At 48.9% G+C, this 15,836-nt stretch overlaps 1 protein-coding gene across 3 annotated transcripts; it reads left to right on the top strand.

Annotated features, from left to right (window-relative positions):
• The first annotated feature begins 5,921 nt into the window (after window positions 1–5,921).
• On the top strand, window positions 5,922–12,568 carry LYSMD4 (LysM domain containing 4). Of its 3 annotated transcripts, none has more exons than XM_034784718.1 (3): window positions 5,922–6,000; window positions 8,052–8,339; window positions 11,827–12,568. In XM_034784718.1, the coding sequence occupies exons 2-3, from the start codon at window positions 8,067–8,069 to the stop codon at window positions 12,478–12,480; spliced, it is 927 nt and encodes a 308-aa protein (XP_034640609.1). In that variant the 5' UTR covers window positions 5,922–6,000; window positions 8,052–8,066; the 3' UTR covers window positions 12,481–12,568. The 3 variants fall into 3 exon arrangements, with proteins under 3 accessions (XP_034640609.1, XP_034640608.1, XP_034640610.1); XM_034784717.1 differs by having other exon boundaries at window positions 5,943–6,009; XM_034784719.1 differs by lacking the exon at window positions 5,922–6,000 and adding an exon at window positions 7,349–7,662.
• The last annotated feature ends 3,268 nt before the right edge of the window (window positions 12,569–15,836 follow it).

Below are 15,836 nucleotides of genomic sequence, written 5' to 3'. Positions count from 1 at the left end.
TGAGCCGTGTGCCAGAGGCTGCCGATCCCTGATCTAGTTTGAGTTATTGGTAACCAGTCAACTCCAGTTCAATCCTCTTGTGTAGATGGACCCTGCGAGGGGAAGTGATTTTAATTCTGACTGTTTAAAGCTTTTTGGTTGATTTTGTTAACAGCGATTCAGCTCCAACACTTGGCAGAAAAGCTGCTTTACTTAAGGATTCAGCACCCTGATCCTTCCCTTGGAGACTGAAAATACTCTCTCAGCCACATTTCTGAATCATCCATGAAGACCTTCTGCAAGAGCAGGGACTAAACCTTTCTGCTATTTCAAAGTTTATTTAAAAACATTCAGAAAAATACCCTTAAAGAAAAACAACCCAAACCTTCTGGGCTTTCGCTCTATGTCACAAAAGTCCAGTACTTTTCCCTTTCCTCTGCAAGTCCCCTTTCAAGTCCTTTTTTCCAGATCTGAGCATGTTACTCTGAGTAATCCTTGTTTGTTTGATGCAGCGTGATTATTACTCTTAACTTTTGAACTTAAATAGTCAGAGACAGATTACTAATAGCTCGGGGAAGGCATTTTGGTGTGTCTTGTAGAATCACTATTCCTATGAGGTCCTCTCCAGCACACCAGAACCATAGCATTCTGGTCCAGAAAAGCACCAAATGTCACAGAAACTGGCGGAGCCCCTAATTACAGGCTCATGAGACAAGTGGGCCCAGAACGCAAGGCGGAGAAAGGAAATCATAGTACCTGCTCTGAGCTGGCAAGCTGCCTGGAGCACAATAATGATTTCCCTGGGACTTGCACACCAATAGCGCTAGTTGGCCTGTCTCCCACCTCCCTCCCAACACCTTTCATGGGTTCCAAGGCCAGCAGAGACCATTGTGATCATCTAGTCCAGGAGTCGGCAACCTTTCAGAAGTGGTGTGCCGAGTCTAATTTAAGGTTTCACGTGCCAGTCATACATTTTAACGTTTTTAGAAGGTCTCTTTCTATAAGTCTATAATATATAACCAAACTATTGTTGTATGTAAAGTAAATAAGGTTTCAAAATTTTTAAGAAGCTTCATTTAAAATTAAATTAAAATGCAGAGCCACCCGGACCGGTGGTCAGGACCCGGGCATTGTGAGTGCCACTGAAAATCAGCTCACATGCCGCCTTCAGCACACGTGCCATAGGTTGCCTACCCCGATCTAGTCTAACCTCCTGTATAGCACAGGCCAGAGATCTTCCCTGAAATAATTCCTAGAACAGATCTTTTAGAAAAACATCCAATCGTGATTTAAAAATTGTCAGCAATGGAGAATCTACCACAATCCTTGGTAAGTTGTTCCAATGGTTAATTACTCTCATCATTAAAAATTGACACCTTATTTCCAGTCTGAATTTGTCCAGCTTCAACTTCCAGCCATTCTTCCAGGCCATATCTTTCTCTGCTAGATTGAAAAGCTCATTATTAAATATTTGTTCCCCATCTAGATATTTATAGACTATAATCAGGTCACAGCTTAACCTTCTATTTGTTAAGCTAAATAGATTGAGTTCCTTGAGTCTATTATTATCAGGCACATTTTCTAATCCTTCACTCATTCTTGTGGCTCTTCTCTAACCCCTCTTCAGTTTATCAATTTCTTCTTGAATCGTGGGCACCAAAACTGGACACTGTAGTCCAGCATTGGTTGCACTAGTACCAAATAAGGAGGTCTCGTGCAGAATGTTCTTTCGGTTCTTCTGAGTATTGACTCTTCAATAAGGATCACGTGTCTTCCTCGGATCGTTGGAGAACTCTTTGTGAGCAAGCTTGTTTTTCTTAGGTTGCGCTGAGCTGCCATCCACCTGTGTGCCCTGTACATATCTCCATTTCCTTGGGTCTGCTGGATCTTGAGGTATCTTCCAGTGGTTTCACATGGAGAACCTGGTATTGATTTGAAACTCCTAGCTGTGTGGAGTCGTCTTCCCTCTGGTGGCCACAGCCTGCCTATCCTCATCTGGCTCTAGCCATGTAGATGGCTGCTGTGACCCCTGGCCTGTGGTGGTCATGAATGGCCAGGCTTCCTCTCTCTGATTCCGTGGTGGCCAGCTCCATTCTTCCCTGAAACTGAGATATTGGTATTTCCCAAACCTGGCTCTCTAGGAATTCCTCAACTTCTCTGATTCTTAGTACTGTCTCAACTTGCCCCTCCAATCCAAGACTCTTCTCCTCCAGCAGAGTCGCCAACTTGTAGTTCAGGCACATAAAATCCTTTCTCTCTTCAGGCAGGAAAGAGAACATGGCACAACATCCATTGCAGGTCACCACCACTGTTGCATCACTCGTCATCTTGATATCGCACACAGCACTGAACCTGGAAGGAAAGCCTCTAAACTCCCTCCAAACCTCCTACATGCTGCCTCTGTTCACAGCTCTCCTTCTGGGTCCATGCAGCATATAGAAGATATTAAACCTATGATATCCTCCATCCATGGCTCTAGTGAGAGGGTGAGTGATGGGGCAGTAATGATTGTTAATCAATAATAATAAAACACATGCCAACAATTGTTTGGAGCCTGGGGATGGCTTCTTCCACCCCAATATGTGATGAGAGTCTCCCGCTCTTTTGTCTCTATGTTGATGCTGCGGGGATCGCCGTCCCTTCTCCTCTTCAACCAATCATGTTGGGTGAGGGGAGGGCTTCATTCATCCTAGCTGGTATCTGTTATCATGCTTTTTAGCCAAGCGGAGGTGATTGGAGCCCAACTCCTCAAAGCTATTTAACTCCCATTACAGTCTCTAAGAATTAGGTTCCCTAAATAGTTTGAGGATCTGGGCCTGGGTGCTCACTGCTCAGCCCTTTTACATTTCCTCACTAGCTCAGTGTCAACCATTAGCTAGGGAAGAACCATCCTTCCCCACTGGAGCATCAAGGTTTGCATCATTCTCCATGACGTGATTCCCAAGCCTTTGACTCCCAAAAAGAGCAGGGGGCAGAAACCAGCTTTCTGAGCTTACTTCTGTCTCTTTACCTTAAGTTTTTCTACAGCAGCCGTCACTGAGCTGAGTTACTTAGAAGCAAGAGCTTCTTGGAGAAGAATGCAGCCCCTGTGCTTGTGGAATCCAGGCCGCTGGCAGAGCTGTTATGTGCATCATTGGCTGAGCCAGTCCACAGCTGAAAGGAATTAACTGTTTCCAGGAGGCCAGTGATGCAACCTAGACTCATTTCGGGGCAAAGAGGGTACACCGATTCCTCACGCTTTTGAAGAAACCCACCAGGGCGTCTTGGCACTGAGCTGTGTGTGTAACTGCGGGACCTGCCTGCACGTTTCAACTGACTCCGAGAGACTATTTCTAGTCTATCCCCACCCCAAAAGGGGGTGCCTGGCATGTGGAGCTTGTTAAGGATTTGTACTGAACTTGTTTTTTAAACATAAGCCCTGGGTTCAGGGTGCGCCAAAGGAAACATACCAGTGCAGAGTACACCTCATCAGCTCCCCGAACCGCAGGCACTAGGCGGGCTGCACTTGGAGCCAGTTAAGAGCAGCGAGTGGGAGAGAGGGAGGGAGTTGGCACTGCTGGAACAAGAACTTGCCAGGGGAGAGCTGCAGCTGCTCAGCCCCCACCTCCTGTGGCCATACCTGTTAATTCTAGTTCAGGAGCCGCTGGAGGAAGCACAGGAAGGAAGCACATTCAACACCCCTGACTCCAGCGTCCAACGCCAAGACTGAAATAACACCGAGGAAAAGCCAGTGCGGTTGGGCGTTGCACGGCTTGGTACCAAAAGGCCGTGCTGTAACTCAGGAGGGCAAATCAGTGTCGGAGCCGGCTGGTGAATGGAGGGCGGGTGTGCAGTTGTAAAGGGATTAGGGTTAGACTGCACTCATTCATCACGGCTGTGTACATAGCTATGTCACTTTTATGACTATAAATGTCTCTTTATAGGACTCTGCTGTCAGCTGAGACTCTCAGCCATTTTGTGTTCATTTCAGTGCAGACTGTTACAGATAACATAAACACAGGCCCCATACCCCCCTGGGGCCTCTATTTTTGTTCTTTCTTTTTCCGTTGCTCCCTTAATCTCACGCAAATGACTGAAAAGATGTTAGATTGCACATCCACAAAGAGCAAAATCACAATTTCTTTTAAGATAGAAGCAAAGTCCAGAATCAATGACACAGAATGACCAAAACATACAGACTTAGGAGCTGTCAACTTGAGCAGTCTAGCTGATCTCGCCTATGGGGATAGGGTAGCCAGGACAACATAAGAAAGGCCACAGTGGGTCAGACCAATGGTCTATCTTGCCCAGAGGTCGGCAACGTTCGGCACGCGGCTCGCCAGGGTAAGCACCCGTGGTTCACCGTCCCAGGCCAATGAGGGCAGCGGGAAGCTGCGGCAAGCACATCCCTCACCCACACTGCTTCCCGCCACCCCCATTAGCCCAGGACAGCGAACCGTGGCCAGTGGGGGTCGCAATTGGCCAAACCTGCCGCGTCAGCAGGTAAATAAACTGGCCCGGCCCGCCAGGGTGCTTACCCTGGTGAGCCGCGGGCCAAACGTTGCCGACCCCTGATCTAGTCCATATCCTGTCTTGTGACAGTGTCAAACCTTCAGTGGGAATGCACAGAACAGAGCTATTTCCCATGGTCCATCACCTGTCATCCAGTGCCAGTTTGTGGCAGTTGAAGGTTTAGGGACACTTGGAACATGGGGTTCAACACCTTGAATCACATCCAGAAACCAACTGCAAACCAGTGTAATCTATAATGCACTAGTGTCCTCACTGTTACGTAATGTGCATCGGCATTATGCTCGAGCTTCCAAAGATCCTCGAATGTAGACCCAAGTAAAGTGCTGGAGATGCCAAATCCTGGCGGAGAAGGGGGACCTCTGAGCCCATCCCTGAGCCTTTGTCAAAGCCTCCAACAGACCTCAAACCATGGATTTGCCTCAGAAGAACATTATGGGCTGGTAATTAGAGTCCGGGGGAGGGGAGAGAGTTAGGAATGAAAGCTAGGTTTGCCAACATGGTAATATTTAAAAAAGAGGACACTCCAGCAGGAGGGCCGCAGCCTCTCCTGTCCCACCTCTTCCCCGTGAGGCCCCATCCCTTCCCTGCCCATTCCCCCCAAAAGCCCCATCCCCATCCACTCCTCTTCTCCCCTCCTCCCTGTCACTTGCCGCTTTTCCCCTTCCATCCCCCAGGTAGGCGGCGGCCTCGGCTGAGTTGGGGCTGGCGCGGGTGATGACCCAGCGCCTCCCCCGCAGTAACTGGACACTGGGTGTCCGGTCAGTAGATCTGACCAGTCGGGGTCCCTTTTCAACTGGACTTTCTGGTTCAAAACTGGGCACCTGGCCACCCTATCGAGTGCTCCTGGGTTCCAGTCCAGCTCTATGGCCTAGTCACCGCTCCGGGAAGGCGCCTGGGCTATGGGTGAGCGCGGGGGGCCTGGACAGCGGGGCCTCTGTGTGACCTTGGGTAACTCACTTCTACCGCTCACCCCCCCACACCCCACCCTGGCTGGGCGTCGCACATATGCCGCTGGCAGGGCAGCTCAGTGTGTTTCGCTTCCAGGGCTGGTTTTGCCAGTGGCCAAGTCCGGCCAGTGGTGGGGGAGCCTAACAACCCCCCCAACCCCCCCGCCCCCATTCCCCCAGGATAGGGGCTGGCCCCAGGCTACTAGCCTGGGCTGAGCCCGGCTGGGTGGCAGCTGCCAGCAGATGGGGGGGGCAGTGCCAGACCAAGCCCCGGACACAGGGACCCTGGGAAAGCCCGTTGTCCCGTCCTGGGCCTCGGGGGGGGGAGGGGGGGAAGGGACGCTGGCCCTTTAACTCTGCCCCGCCCGCCCCAGACACGGGCCAGCGCTGACCGCTCAACCTAACCCTCCCTCCCCAGCGGCCCCGCCCACCCTCGCTGCCGATTGGTCGCTGTGGGCCCTTGAGCCCAGCCTTGCGCGGTCCCCGCCAATCGGTGCGGGTGGCGGGGCTGACAGTGAGTGTGTATGTGGCGGCTGAGGGCCGGAGAGCGGAGGAGCCGAGGGTTAGTGAGGTCTGTGCTGGGGGAGCCCGGTCCCCTCCCGGGAACTGGGCTGAGAGGAGGCGGCGGCGCGGGGGGGAGGGAATCCCCCCCCGGGGGCTGGGCTGGCGGGGTCCCCCCCTCCCTGGAGCTGGGCTCGAGGGGAATCCCGCCCCCCCCCCCGGGAGGGGCTGGGCTGGAGGGGGTTCTCCCCCCCCCCCGGGGGTTCCCCCCTCCCTGGAGCTGGGCTCGAGGGGAATCCCGCCCTCCCCCCCCCGGGAGGGGCTGGGCTGGAGGGGGTTCTCCCCCCCCCCAGGGGGTTCCCCGCCCCCCCCGGCTGGGCTGGAGGCAGAGACAGCGCCAGGACTAAATAGACTTATCAATGGCTTAAGGCCCCAGCAGCGCGGGGTGGGGGGGTTGCTTTTTTAATATGTGGGGGGGAACCCCTCAAATATTCCTGCTTAGGCTCCCCAATGGGAGCTCGCCCCTCCCTGGGGCTGGGCTGGGGGGGGGGGTTCCTGGGCTGGAAGTGGGGGGTCGGGCTCTTTACCCTGGGGCTGGGCTCCGCTCTGCAGCAAGTGGGGGTACGGGGGGGGCAGTTGGTTGGTCTGAAAGGTTTTTCTCTGGGGTTCAGGAGAGGGAGGAAGGGACCTTGGCTGGTCCCTCCTGGGGAGCTGAAGAAGGGGACTGGGGAAGTGGGGGGGGGCCGAGGGAAAGCGGTGGGCCCCTTTGGGCAGTGACTTATTTCTAAAGGGGAATGTGTGGGGGTGGAGGAACCACGCCCTGTTCCCCATTGCTCTGCCCCCCCGGCCCTCAGTGTTCATTCCCTTCCCTTCCCCCAGACCCAGGGAAGGTGCGTCTCCCGCCTCTGGTGCTGGGTGCCTGCTTGCTGACAAGGCACGCCTCAAAATCACTGCCTCAGCAGCAGGCCCACACTCAGCCTCCGCTCTGCTTCTTGTGGGCCATCGCAGGGCCCTGGTGGAGTCACCCCATTAACCAATCCCTTTGAGCCCTCTCCAGAACCATCCCCAGCTACAGCTTCAGTTTGGTAGCTGCTTCTGCTGGTTCCTGGGAGGTGACTTCCCTCTCGGGCACTTCCCTCTTAAGTGGCTAGCAGCAATCAACTCAAGAGACTGGGCTAAAGTCCACTGCGGTCACACCCTGTGCTCTCCTTCTGCTCTCAGTCGCTCCCACACAGCCCTGCTGAAACCAATGTGGGAGGCACAGCCTGCTTTGTCTGTGTTAAATGCCAGGAGAGGAAATCAGGGCTTTAATGCCCCGGAAATAAACAAACTGAGGAGGATTGGGGCCTCTGTTGGTACCACAGGGGCTCAAAGGCCAGTACTTCATGCAGGCATTGGGCAAGCTCTTTTCTTATTTAATTTGTAAGATGAAATAATCTTGATTGTTTCAGGCTGATGTTGAATATTGATTTTATTTATCAGATCAAGCTATTTAAAAGAGAAATTGTTACATTCCCATGAATGTAAACAGGGGGGAGCAGAAGACCATCACTCAGAATTCTGTGACTAAGAGCAGACAACCAAGGACTTACAAAATGATCATGCAGAAAGGTGCATTGGGCTGGATTCTAACCTCAGGGCAGTAGCAAATCAGCTATAGGTTCTGGGATACCAAAGTTTTATCATAACCAAAGACACCCGGCTCCTGGGATGGATCCACAAGGTCAGCATGATCTTTCTTTCATCTCAGACTTATTTGCAGTAGTGCTAAACTAGAATTTCTGGAATGAACCCTTATTAAAATGAGCACTGTAGCATCATGCAAAGTTTTTTCTGCCAATGATGAAACATTCTAGGCTTCAGAGGTTGCGACAGTGACTGCCTCCCTTCCTGACGTGGATACAAATGCCACTGTCAGTGCAATTGTTGAAAAGTGATGCGTGTTGCAGAGCATTCTGGTGATTAGATCAGTGTATCAGACGTGTACTGGCTTAATTGTGTGCATCTTGCCAGGGTGCTGTGCTTTTGGTCTGTTGTCACTGTTCTGCAGGGTGGTGATTAAACCTATTGTTTTATGACCAATACAGCTAAAATGTCTGTTTTCTCTTACAGGCTCGAGTATAAAACATGAGGCTCTATGGGGGACGAACCAGATCTTTCCAGGCTCCTGTCACTGTCCATAATTATCCCAGCAGCCACGTTTATGTGTTTAGAAATGGCCGATCAGATCCAGATGAGTCATCAGAGGAGGAATCTGAATTCATGGAATTACGTCCACGGGGCAAGGAGCAGCAGAGAAGCAATTCTTCCCAAGCGAGAGCTGGGGACGTGGTGCTACTGGAACGAGAGCTCACAGAGGGCGATAACCTTAACAAGCTAGCCCTGCAGTATGGGTGTAAAGTAAGAGCCACAGCTAGATGATGCAGCTGCTTTAATTTCTTCCCTTAGTCTTGTCTTCATGTGTGTTTGTTTTGTAAGCACTCGTGTTTAGGGATATGTTATGTGTAGCTTAGGGCTGGTCCACACTAACCCCCCAGTTCGAACTAACATACGCAACTTCAGCTATGTGAATAACGCAGCTGAAGTCAAAGTACCTTAATTCAAACTACAAGGTACTTACCGCAGGTCCACACGCAGCAGGCAGGCTCCCCCGTCGACTCCACGTACTCCTCTCGCGGAGCCGGAGTACCGGCGTCAACGGCGAGCACTTCCGGGATCGATTGATCGCGTCTAGACAAGACGCGATAAATCGATCCCAGAAGATCAATTGCTTACCACCGAACCCGGAGGTAAGTATAGACATACCCTTAGTTTCTGTGCATGCAGAGAGAGGCTCCAGTTGCCTGACACAGAACGATGACTGCTTCTGTGTGTGTCCTGTATTTATTGCTACCCAGGTATAACCAAGGCAATGCAGGGTGCAAATGAGTCTTGTAATTAATAACACCAGGAAAGGGTATTCACTCCCACGCCCAGCATGACCTGGATTCCTGTATAATTTGGATGACTAAGTGTGTTACAGCTCTCAGGTAATGCACAATTATTATTAACTTGTTGAGGAGGACAACATCTGTCCTGAGAAAGGGAAACGAGTGCTGATCGTAACGAGTGTACACTCTGTTAAGCAAACAGAACACTATATTCTGATTACAGAGGGATCTCATAAAACTGAGTGGGCAACAAACTGGCAGATTCAATTCAATGTTGATAAGTGCAAAGTAATGCACACTGGAAAAAAATATTGCAACTATCCATATACACGGAAAGGTCCAAATTAGCTGTTACCACCAAGAAAGAGATCTGTGAGTCACTGTGGACATAGGCGCCGACTCCGTGGGCACTTCGGGGCTGGAGCACCCACTGGGAAAAATTGGTGGGTGGGTGCTCAGCACCCACCGGCAGCTCCCCGCCCAGCTCACCTCTGCCTCCCTTCAGTGCACCGCATGCCCGCTTTTTCCCCACTAGCTCCCAGCACTTGCGCCGCGAAACAGCTGTTTCGTGGGGCTGGGAGGGAAGGGGGAAGAGGGGGAACGAGGCGTGCTTGGCGAAGATGTGGGGTGGGGATTTGGGAAAGGGGTTGGAATGGAGGCGAGGTAGGGGCGGGGAAAGGGTGGAGTCGGGCCGGGGCTGTTGGCGTGGGGGCGCGAGCACCCACCGGCCCTGGAGAAAGTTGGTGCCTATGACTGTGGATAGTTCTTTTAAAAACTAACCCCCCCCCCCCTCCCTCCCCCAGGGACCCCACCCCCTATCCAACCCTCCCGCTCCCTGTCCCCTTACCGTGCTGCTCAGAGCAGCAGGACTGGCTTATTGGAAAGCCTGGGAGGTGGGCACAAGCCAGGCAGCCCGGCAGGAGCGGTGGGCCAGAGTGGTCCGCACAGAGTGGGGGAGGGGAGACAGCAAGGGAGGTCTAGGGGTTAGCCTCCCCAGCCGGGCGCTCAGGGGCCGGGCAGGATGGTCCCGCTGGCCGTAGTTTGCCCACCTCTAGTCTAAAGAGATTAGGGCTGTTTACCTTAGAAAAGAGACTACACAGGAGGATCCGGTAGTCTATAAAATCATAAATGGTGTGGAGAAAGTGAATAGAGAAGTGTGCATCCTGCATTCTCATCTCCTCCCCTCCTGTAGCCAGCTGCCACCTCACCTGTGCTGATCGCTGGCTTGTGTCTCCAGTGCTGGCTATCAGCCAACTGGCAGAGAGTCTTCAAGTGTCCATTGAGCATCCACTGCATTGACAAAGGACTCCTGCTGCAGCTGTTGTGAAGCTGCTGGAGGGCTCCCTGTACTGTATTTACATATTGTTGTTTAAAAATTAGTCTGTGCCTTGATCAGGCAATGAAGATGCAGCTGACGGTGCGTATTGGCTCATTCAGGAAGAAAAATGTGTGGTGGTTTTTTCTTTAAGAGAAATTTACTGAGTTCTTAGACTGATTTTCAGTGCCAAATGCATATCCAAGTGTTAGTGCAGTAATGTGCCTAAATGCTAAGAAAATACTGTCCCGAGTGCTGTTTCTGCTGCTGGGTTTATTGCAGTTGGTTAACTTGTTACATTGCCCTTCTGTCCTGTCCTTTCTCTGCTCCCCCCACTTGTTATCTTGAGGCACCTTTGTAAGCCTCCCCCAACTCAGGTTTGATGGTGTCCCTTGAAACTTGACACTAATGCTCTTTTCTCAGGCAGAGCATTCACCTTTTGGGAGTCACCTTTTCTTGCTGCTTGAGGACCAGAACCAGGGCCCAAGTTTGAGCATCACGTTAGGCTGCACTTGTGGTTTACTTTGTTGCCTTTTCATCTCTCCCATAATGTCCCGAGGGTCCAAGGTTCCACAGTGTGTATACTGCCTCCTACAATGACACCCAGTAACTCAACCCCAAGGTTTTGTTTCCCAGGCTGTAACCAGGCCTGAATTCTGTTCAGGGCCAATTTCGGATCCTTCTTATAAGTTTGGTAGTATTGATGGGTATGTGAATGCTAGGTTTGATCGTTATAATTTATATTATGGGAGTAACTAGGAGCTCCCATTTGGTTCAGGTCCCTATTATGCTAGGAGCTGTATAGACACAATCCCTGCCATGAGATGTGAATGAAAGACAAAGACATAGTGGGGAATAAAAAGCAGTGGGAGGTTCTGGGTAAACAAGAAATCATGTTACTGGAGAGATTATCATCCAATTAATTTTTCCAGCTGTGTGCTGTTATCTGTATTAATTTGATTCTCTCCATCCACCACTATGTCATGCCAGTCAAGTCTTGCGACCAATCTTTGCTTTTTACTCTGTTTAGGCAATTACAGGGTTTGTGGGGGCAGCTACACAAGGGATTAGTGAATCTCAGTTGCCTAACTCCCACAATCAAGCCTTACTAAGTCTTTTTGTGAATCTAGCCCTAAGAACCAAAATCCTCTTGACAGTCAACATGCAGACATCATTTTTGAAGATGAGATGTAGGCTCCTCAGTCAGACAGACAGCACAGCACTGAGAACAGCAATACTTAAATATTTTTAAACATCTGGGCCTGACTCTGTCCCAAGGATTTCCCCAGCTGAATTAAGACAGGAACAGCAGAAAACCTAGGGATGGGAATGACAAAGCTGAAGACAAATACAAGTGATGGTTCCTGGAGACACTACTGAACGTGTCTTGAAGGTTACAACTTTCAATATGTGAAGGATTGTAACTTTCACTGGGGGTCTTAACCTTGCTAGGAAATCTCTGACTGCAGTCAGAGGGCTGCAGGAACAGTGTTAGAACAGTGACTCCCCCGAGCAGCAGCTTTCAGTCAGTGTTTGTTTTCACTGTTGACATTTTGTATTTTCCTGGTTTGTTCTTGAGTCAATATTGGTAAAGGAGGGTGATGCCTTAGGTTTACGTCTTTCTCCTTCCTGAATTCCATAGGTTGCAGATATCAAACGTGTCAACAACTTCATCTGTGAGCAGGACTTGTATGCTCTGAAGTCTATCAAGATTCCAGTCAAGGCCCACGGGCTGTTAATGGAGACCAGCCAAGAGTTAAAACCTCCTCAGAATGCCCCTTCCCAGGCTGGAATGACACTGATTGAACTACCAGAGTCTGATGATGGAGCCACCAGCAGCAGCTATAGTGAAAGCAGATACCTGACTGACTACTTTAAGGGGATTGACCAGACCATCGAGGATGCAGTGCAATCCAAAGTCCATTTAAATGCAGATTATTGCATAGAAGCACCAAACTGCCCCCCATCCGGTTCAGTGGGGCAAAAGAAGCCCACGAATGGTGCAGACTGTGGAATCCAGTGGTGGAATGCAGTTTTTATCATGCTCCTGATAGGAATCGTCTTGCCAGTATTTTATATTGTCTATTTTAAAACACAACAGACTGGGGCAGCAGCCCATACCTCAAACACAACCTTTGCCTTGAATAGCTCAGCTCATGAAGTGGGGGGGAAATGGTCACAGCCCCTAGCAGTCGTGGAAACCCCCAAAGCGAAGAGACAGCCCAGTACTGCCTCACCGCCCAACACTGATACCCATAAACCAGTAACTCTGCCCCTAATGGATTCAGGGGGCTAATTTTTTTAAGTGAGCTAATGATCTTGACTGAACAGAGGGTGACATGTTTTCTCTAAATGAATAAAGATGTTTTGTAGCTTACCAAGTGCAACAGACATTTGGCTCTGCGTTTATAAACCCTTCCAAGGGAAAGTAGCTTGCCCCAACTTACTCTCAACTAGGCAGACACATCGGAGTGTGTGCTCTTAAATATTGTATGGGTTATTGATTGGAATGATGCAGTCTAATAGCGCTTGAGAAGACACATTTTATATGGACGGAGCATTTTTCCCCCTACAAAACAACATTTTTCATTCTCTGGCAGAACCGAGTGGGCCCTGCATATTTAACCCTACGTATGCCTTTATAGCTTGATAGACTAGCTCTGGTACATGGCACTATTAAAACTTGATACCTCCATATCCCTTTATTCTTATCAATGACAGTATTAAGCTAGAATGAGCGAGGGTCTTAGCCTGCTGTGAGCACCATGGAGGCAAGGATCTGCCTGTGCAGGGAGGCCCTGTGACTTCATTAGGACTCCATGCAGGTACCTCGTCAGGCCAGAGCTCTCTGCAAGAACTGGTCCTTAGGTCGGTTATTCCTCAGTAACAGCCTTTGCTCAATAGTGATAGCAAAAGTTCTGTTCAGCCACACAGTCCAACCTGCGGTAAAAACCTCTTAATTGCTGTAGCCATTTTAAAAATAAATTCAGAACGGTTTCTCATGGCTAACCCCTGCCACATAAATTGACATTTTGAAGATGTAGAATTGAACATACTTAAGGAAACATTGTGCATAACATAAGCAAAATCCCCATAACATATTGCCTACATATAAGCTAACTTTCAGCATAGAGCAAGTTTTAAGGAGGTTAGACTTTTCCCCAGGCCTAGGCACTGACATCCCAGGAAGTGCAATTATAATACATTTGTTTACCAGCCTGATTGTCTTGAATGATACTACCTGAAATTATGGTGTGAAAAGCACCAGGGTGCTGAAGGCAGAAGGTAGCTGAGTTCCACCCCGCTGGAGGATGGTTATAGAATTAGTACTGTTGTAACAGGGTACAAATCACAGATTAATAAGACGCTCATTTGAAAATATATAAAGGTTTAAAGCAAACTACAGGGAAAGTTTTTCTCTCTCTCTTTCAGACACTCAGATACAAGAGTCAATAGTTTTAGATGTATTTAATAACACAAAATTAAGCAGGTAAAGGAGGAAACGATAGAAGACTGAAAAATAACTTTTGCAATGATTTGTCGAATTAAGGAATTGCCTGCTATTGTTTTGCCACTAGAGGGCACTGTTGTCACAAATACACAAGTCAATGAGGCAACGTGAAGGAAATTCAGATCTTAAATTTATCAGCACAGTGGTTAGTACTAACCATCTGTCCCAAATTAAGGTTCTGAGATGGGTGTTGAAGTTAAGAGAGAGAAGTTCTGTCTTTAAGATCGATTATGTCAGTAATAAAGTCTTGCTGGCCTGAGACAAATGCATGGACAGCATTTGTGTTTATAATGACTCAAATGAAAAATGTATCTGAAAAACTAGCTTCTTGCTGCAAAGGGAGCTGGGAGGTACAATGAATAAAGTAAACAGACCCTTCCTGAGTTACAGTGTTAAGTCTCGGTCCTGATAAATATTCTTCCTGCAGCAAGTAGGAAGCTCTTGTCAGGCTTAAGGGAACATAAAAGAAATTACCATTTTTCTTCTGTGAAGGAAAACTGGGCCCTTCTGTAGGTTAATATTACATTTTTAAATGAAGAAAAATTCAATAAAAACACAATGGGAACGATCCTGGACTGCTGTCTGTTTCTTTAGCAGCATATTTTGAACTACACACTGTTGTTTAATGTTGCAGTTTTCCTTAAAAAGAAAAGCGAGTTTTAGGACAGAACGGGGGCCAGACACTGGTCCGATTAAGGATTTGTTTCAATTATAAACATTTACTTTACAGGGAAACGTAATCACAAAGAAGGGAGAGTAGTATGGCTATTAGTTGTGGGACCAAAATATCCAAGCATATCCAGTTCCCCATTGCAGAATGCTGGCTAAAAATATTAAGTGTTTTTAATATGTACATTCCTGTTCACTACTGAAGTGGAAAACATAATATAAAATTTAAATCTTTCACTCTAGGAGGCAGACTAGAATGTTGAAAGTTCAGCTCTGAAATGTGACTGTAAAAAAAAAAAAAATCACCCTTGTTTACTGCGTTTCCTTATTAAACACGTTAAGTTTTCAAGATAATCCATCAAATTGCCACCCATGATTAAATTCAGCCTGGGACTGGAGAATCAAGCTGGATTCCTCCTTTGTCAGATAGCAACACTTAAAATAAAGCATTTGCAGGCTAATTGTCCCCTCATTGATACCCTGTGCCAGCAGGGCCCTTGCTTTCAGGGAGTTACCCGGGTGAAAACATTTGGAAACCGGCGAACAATTCTGTTGGCACACGAAGAGGAACAGACGCTCTCAGCCATGTTGGCTCAGCAGGCGTAACCGGAATAAAAAGTAGTAAATTTAAACCAGTGGTTCTCAACCTGTGGCCCGCCGGCCACTTGCAGCCCAATCAGCACCCAGCTGCGGCCCATGTGACAGCCTCAGGGCCAAACAGGTAGTATTGGATGCGGCCCACAATGGTAAATAGGTTGAGAACCACTGACTTAAACACTGAAGTCAGCACGGCTGAGTTCAAGGTGCACGGGGCGCCGAGCTGCTGATTAAGGTGGTGCCATTTTCACAGAACTGCTCTTTTGGGATCATCATCCCAGTTCATAGGAGTCAGCGTGCCATGCCTTCCTCCCTGCCCCCATGACCAATCTATGTTATAATAAAAATAAAGTCTTTATCTCCAAAACCTCAGAGCTACAAGATAAAGAAAACTGCTATCCACCAACCCTACAAAAATGTATTTAGAAACAACTAAACAAACTTGCTTTGCCTGTCAGTTCTAGCTGCCTACTACAGCCCTCCTTAGCTGGGACAATTACATGTTCACCAAAATCCATGTTAAGAATCCCTTTGGAGGGAGCCCCTCGAGGCACTACACACCTGGGGAAGAGAATTACCTGTGCTTCCTCCACCACTGCAGAGCAAGAGTCCCACCTGCACTTCTTAGAGCAGTGGTTCTCAAATTTTTGTACTGGTGACCCCTTTCACATAGCAAGTCTCTGAGCATGTTTCCCCCCCCCCCCTTATGAATTAAAAACACTTTTATATAGTTAACACCATTATAAACACTGGAGGCAAAGTGGGGTTTGGGATGGAGGTTGACAGCTCACGACCCCCTCTCCCCCCAAGTGATAACCTTGTCTGTTAGAGCATAGAATATCAGGGTTGGAAGGGACCTCAGGAGGTCATCTAGT

Source organism: Trachemys scripta, chromosome 10, assembly GCF_013100865.1.
Source record: "Trachemys scripta elegans isolate TJP31775 chromosome 10, CAS_Tse_1.0, whole genome shotgun sequence".
In the NCBI taxonomy this organism is placed as follows: domain Eukaryota; kingdom Metazoa; phylum Chordata; order Testudines; family Emydidae; genus Trachemys; species Trachemys scripta.
The sequence above is the reverse complement of the archived record's forward strand: the minus strand, read 5'-3'. Positions and strand labels throughout refer to the sequence as shown.

What these genes read in the sequence shown, in the direction of transcription:
- LYSMD4 (XM_034784718.1), top strand. Translation starts at nt 8,067, where the DNA reads ATGAGGCTCTATGGGGGACGAACCAGATCTTTCCAGGCTCCTGTCACT. An exon ending in CCCTGCAGTATGGGTGTAAA is followed by an intron (nt 8,340 to 11,826) that starts GTAAGAGCCACA and finishes TGAATTCCATAG; the next exon opens with GTTGCAGATATCAAACGTGT.